This window comes from Phyllopteryx taeniolatus, chromosome 21, assembly GCF_024500385.1.
Source record: "Phyllopteryx taeniolatus isolate TA_2022b chromosome 21, UOR_Ptae_1.2, whole genome shotgun sequence".
Classification (NCBI taxonomy): Eukaryota; Metazoa; Chordata; class Actinopteri; order Syngnathiformes; family Syngnathidae; genus Phyllopteryx; species Phyllopteryx taeniolatus.
Window position 1 is genome coordinate 2,224,650 of NC_084522.1, and position 6,000 is coordinate 2,230,649.

Here is a 6,000-nt window from a genome sequence, read left to right on the forward strand (position 1 = left end):
GCACGTTTTTGCGCCGTTGCAGGTGCGTGAGCGCAGCGCAATCGCCAATCAAGATCAACGGCGAGGATTACAGCTCGCTATCGGCTAACAGCTAGCATCACTCGGCCAGCAAGTCGTCCTCACACGGGGGAGGCGTAAAACCACTAAATTGTTTGCAGTTATGGAAACAACTTCAAAAAATAGTGAAAGACTGAAGAGTATTACACTTTCTGAATGCTATGACATGCTAATGGTTAGCACATGTGTGAGGCAGCGGTAGTTAAGCAGTGAAGGGGTGCGGCGGGGGAGGGGGGGTGGGTAGCGAAAAGCAGATGTTGATAAAGAGACATAGGTGGTGGCGTTGGAAACAGATGGCGAAGAAATCATCGCCGCGCAAGCCAAACAATCTCGCAACATCTGCAAAAAGATTTCAGCCCCGTACGAGAGGGGACGGACTTACGCTCTCGGTCTAGCTACCCACGAATCTATATTGTGCGTCTGCGGGAGTCATTTCGTCGAGGGCGGGGGGGGGGGGCAAAAAATAAATAAAACGAGCAATGGTCTTGGGCAAACGCGTCTGTAAGACGGGTCGTTAAATCTCAAAGTAGCTCAACCAAAACTCCGTAAATGTCACGAGAACGTCAACTTTATTGAGTCCCGTTGGAATTCTTTCCAAGGATGTCGAGAGTATTCGTGCGCCAAATGCTGGTCGCCACAGAAATGCGATCTCCTTGCTCAATTGGAAACGATTGAGCATTTTGGAATATTGGACGTTTACGGTTACGAGGAGAAACAAATAATAATAATTCTGACAAAATGAATGAATGTGATTAAAAGAATAATTAATGTTAGTTGTAGTGAAAAATGATGCTGGATTTTGTTCCAAAAAAACATAACTACTGGAAAACTTGCATTTTGTCTATCTAATTCTAATTGTCTTATTTTTCCCAAATTAATCAGTGTTGATAAATAAAATACTTCCATAAATAACTATTATACATGTTAAACTTATAATCATAGAGGATGGAGTTAATATTACCAAGAATTTCGTAGCATTTTGTATGAAAAAGCACATCAATTAGTGAGAAACCAAACATTTTCGGCGATGAGCAAAAATTGTGTCTATTTTTTCTAAATTAATGAATGTTGATTAAAAATACATGCTAATATTTGGATACATGTTAAAATAATATTAATTAATCATTTAATCATAGTGGATGGAGTCACTTCTACCAATAATTTTGGAGGGTTTTCTTAAAAAAAAATAAAAATAAAAAAAAAATGTTTTTAAATAAAAAACACTGTAAATAGTGGAACATTTACATTTGAGGGTGACCCCCAAAAGATTTTTTCCCTTCCAAATCAAATCAAATAAATGAACAAAAACAACATTAACACAACAAAACCAACATTTTTTTTGCGGGTGTGATTACATTTTATTCTGTTTTCCCCAAAATTAATGAGATTAAACAATAATAATATATTTTTTTATAAATAAAGTCTTCAAAACAATCATAGCGGATGGCATGAAATCGACCAAGAATTTTGTTGGGTTTTGTACTTCAAAAAAGAAATCACTAATTAGTTGAGGAAAACAATTTTTGGGAGGATGACATTTTTGAATGTTTTGATTCCCCCCCCCCCCCAATTTAATGAATGTCCATTTAAAAAAAATACACCAAATAAATAGTACACACAATAAAAAAAAACAACATTTGAGCATTTTTAACCTTCATTCTTCCGGATGCCAATCGCGTCGCTTTCGCCGCACAGCTCGTAAAAGTTTAAAAACACACACGCGCACACATTCCCACACTCCCGCCATCTTTTTAATGTCGAATTGGGGTGATACCAGGCAACGTCTTCACTTTGGAGTACAGGCCCGTCTTGTTTTTTTGTTTTTTTTTATTCACCCAGCGTATAGACACCTGCACACACACACACACACACACACATACAATCACATCCAGCAGCTTATCTTTTAGGAATAAGAAGAGAATAAGAAAAGGGGCTTGTCAGGATGGGCACATTGTGTGTGCGTGTGCGTGTGTGTGTGTGTGTGTGTGTGTGTGTGTGTGTGTGAGAGAGGGGAAGGCAATGTGCATTAGGGCGATTACAATATCAGCAGACTCCAGATGGAGGCAGGAAAATAAACAGTGCGAGAGAAAGACAGGACAGACATCTGCGTGCGTGCGTGCGTGCGTGCGTCCGAGAAAGTACAGTTAATTAGCGACTCAATCCCAGTCTGTAGAGAGCGCCGAGGGAGAGCTGCGCGTGCGTATGTCTGTCTTGGACGCGCAAATAGTAGAAATGGTACAAAACGGAGAGGACATTTTGCCTCAGTGGGTAACAATGGCGATGGAAATAAACTGTTCCAGGGGTCAAAGGTTTTTGACCGTACAGGGCAGGCTTGATCATTTAGACGCGCTTAACTGCGGGGGCGGGGGCCTCGAGTCACATGACTTGACTCGAGTCGTCAATTTTAGGACTTGAAACTTGCTTGATCAAAACGTTAACTGTTGGAACTCTGCGCTTTGAGTATGCCATTGCTTGTAAAAGAAAATGTGTTGTGTTGTTTATCGTTTACGCCGGCCATCACGATGAAACCGAAAAGGCGGCTGAGCTACGTCGACTACGTCGACTTCGCAATTAAGTCAGTTCTGCACTTAAATGAGAAGACAAGACAAAAGTACGGTGGCAGCTCAACTTACAAGACTGAAAAAAAAAAAACTTTTCCAAGAGACGAGCCGTCGCTCATCCGATTTTTTGTCCCGAGCGCTCGATGCTAGCAGCGAACTTCACAACAAGTAGCAGGTTGTGAACCATTCTTCCAATAAGAGGCCAAGCTGTTTATTTCCACTCCGAGTGGAAGTTTACTGTAAAAACTAAACAAAGAGAATTGCACACGTATTTTACCTAACCGCATAACGTTGCTCGCTTAATGCTAACACATAATGGGAAACACCATAGCATAGCAAACTAGCATCGATGTCGAGGAAGTTATAAACCTTTAATCCAATTTGTAATTGAATAATACTGTACGTTGTGGCCCAACAAGATTGTATGACTTGACTCACTTAATGGAAGTAAAAACTTGACTCGCATGAAAATTTAGCCAGGACGCACTCAGCTTGACGGGCCCGATTTTTGACGCGGGAACGTAGGCTAGCTGCTAGCGCTTAGCAGCTAACATTCCCACCCGCCAATTGGGGCCAATAAAATCATTTTCTAGTGCTCAGTCTTGACATTAAGTGAGGCCCTCGTGTGGGCACACTTCTTGCTACAATAAAACACACACACACACACACACACACACACTCTCACATACAGAGTGCGTCTGCGCATACACTTGAAAATACAGTCCTTTAACACCGTTTCTCACAGCTGATGAAATTCGATAAGCGCCGACGAGTGCCACCCTCTCACTGATAACCATCGATGGGCTTATTGATCGACAACCTGACACGCGCCCGAGCGCACATACACACACACTTAATTCCGTCAATAACACACACTGGGAGACCCGGCCGATCCATACGTGCTCAGAGTACAGCGGACCTGCATTATTCGCGAGGGACCGCGTCGCACCGCAAATAGGCATTATAAATGCATTTTTTAAAAATTCATTAAATGGAAAACAATTAGGGGGATCGGACGATCAGTAAATGCGGGGGTCCAGTGATCACAATCGCCCATCAAAATTTTTTTTCATTTTTCTACTTCTTATGCAGCATTTTTTTTGTACGCAGTCCTACTAAATGTTGTCAGTCTTTCACGCACAGTTGGAATCATACGATTTTGAGATAGATTACATATTGACAGTTGACAAAAGTAATGGGACCGTCACAGGAAGATGGAAAAAATGCAGACAAAAAAAATATGGAGTTGCTTTAACAGTTTCCAAAGTGGGCGATATCGAAGGGACAGAGACGGTGGCTACACAAACATGGTAATAATAAGAATGCTATCGCATTTTTGCCATATTTCATAGCATTTTGGGAAAGAAAAAGCTATGAAATGAGTATAGAAATAACATTTTTCATTTTCAAGTCGATAGTTTGTATGTAACATTAAAAAAAGTGAATGCTTCCAAATTTAGTCGGACTTTGTACAAAAAAAAAAAAAAAATGAACAGATGAGTAGAAAAATGATTTTTTTTTCAAAGTTGTTTTTTGAATCAATAAATGCTGACAAAAAGCTATGCCCCTTGAATATTAGTAATAGCATTTTAGGGGACAAATTAAATTTCTGCCATATTTCGTAGGATTTGGCATTAAAAAAACAAATTTGTTGTAAAATTACTTTTTTTTGGACAAAGGTATTTTATTTTTTCAGGATATTCTGTGTACAACATGTATCATTCTAAATGTGTGGGAGAAATAAAAAAAAAATAAAAAAATTAGTAGGAAATCATACAAAAACAAAAGCTAGAAATTAGTAGAAAATGACATTTTTTGGGTTTTTATTTGCTCCTGAAGAAATATGCCACTTAAACGTGTAATAGCATTTTCGGGGCAAATTTGACATTTTCAGCCATATTTCGTAGGATTTTGTTCCAAAAAAAAAAAAAAAAAGGTTGGAATTTACCATTTGCCCCACAGGAAATAATTGAAACAAAAACAATCTGTTCCCCGCCGCTAGAATTCCCCTCCGACGCGCAGCCACAACATGTTTGCAAGGCCACGTGCGTGCATGCGCGGCGGCCTGATGCGTTTGACCTCGTGGCCCAATAAGGGGGGGGCCTTGGGTGGTTGGGTGGGCTTTTTGTGCCAGGTGTGCGGCGGGCTGGCGTCCAGGCAGATGGCAGCGGCGGATGCTGCAGGGGACGGGAGCGGCGCAAGCCAGCTTGTTTATACAGTGTGTGTTCATGCATACACACACACACACACACACAGCAATAACCTGCATTCTTTGTTTACCTTTCATTTATTCCCCTTTTCCAAACACACCACTCAAGGTAATAGCCTGACCCACAAAATAATTCCCAGTATTGATCCTAATTAAGAATTTTGTAGAAATCCAAAAATGCACAATGCAAAAAAATGGCACAATTTTGTACTACTTATGCCATCAGCTGCATCATCAGCCCAACGCCAACACCATCTGTGTGACAACAACATGCCAACTGGAGTCCAACCCGTTACACTGTTACACACACAAACACACGCATTGAGAGGCAGCCCACGCAGTGACACTTACACGAGAATATATCTTGCAAAAAAAAAAATAATAATAATAATAATAATTTAAAAAATGAATTAAAAAAAAAAAAAAAAAAGGGGAAATGACATGAATTTGCTATGAAAATGCATCAAAATCCAGGGTACGTGTAGGTGCACACAAGCTAGGTGATGTCGACTTCTTGGTAATACGCATCAAAATGTACACAAAATCCTCCCATATATTGCCGAAATCGTGTTTCCACATCCAATCGGCATCATTGGGTGGCAATGTGACGAATACAAGGAGGACTTACACTGAAAGGAGTCGGAGATTCCCACCATGCGGCACGTCGGTGTGTGATTTGCGGGGCAGTTCTCGGGAAAGGGACCGCGGCCACTCCGGAGCTCCGCGTCCGGACGGAGGCTCACTCTCGGCGGCGTGTACTTCCCAAAAAGTCCGGTATGGAGGATGGAGGGAGTGGGGGGACGGGGGGGGGGGGGGACGGAAAAGGCGGAAGCGGGTGACAAGGAAGGAAAGGGGGGGATGAGCAGGCGCCCGATATCCGTGAAAACGTCGCTGAAGACGGCCAACTCGCGATTGTGGCGGCGGTTGGACACACGCGCTGCGCTGGTGCGGACGAGCAGCGGCGCTCTGACTCCGGAAGGCTGCGCGCGCAAAGCCAGGTGGCGGGGGGCGGGGCCAAGAGTGGCAACGACGCTCATTGGATCGTGCTTCTGGTTTCAATACACTTGCAAAAAAAGAGACGTTGAAAACGATTTGGTTTTATTTATTAAATGATATGTAAAATACAAAACTATCGGCAATCACAATTTCAAATATGTTATTGAATATTTGGGT

General features: G+C 41.9%; 1 protein-coding gene across 1 annotated transcript in view; it reads right to left on the minus strand.

Moving 5' to 3' along the window:
- The window catches only part of runx1t1 (RUNX1 partner transcriptional co-repressor 1), a 36,634-nt gene extending 30,843 nt beyond the window's left edge, over positions 1–5,791 (minus strand). Inside the window, exon 1 of the mRNA XM_061760365.1 lies at positions 5,456–5,791. Coding sequence (XP_061616349.1) covers positions 5,456–5,483 — 28 coding nt within the window. The 5' untranslated portion in view covers positions 5,484–5,791. The remainder of the gene's footprint in view (positions 1–5,455) is intronic.
- Between the last annotated feature and the right edge of the window lie 209 nt (positions 5,792–6,000).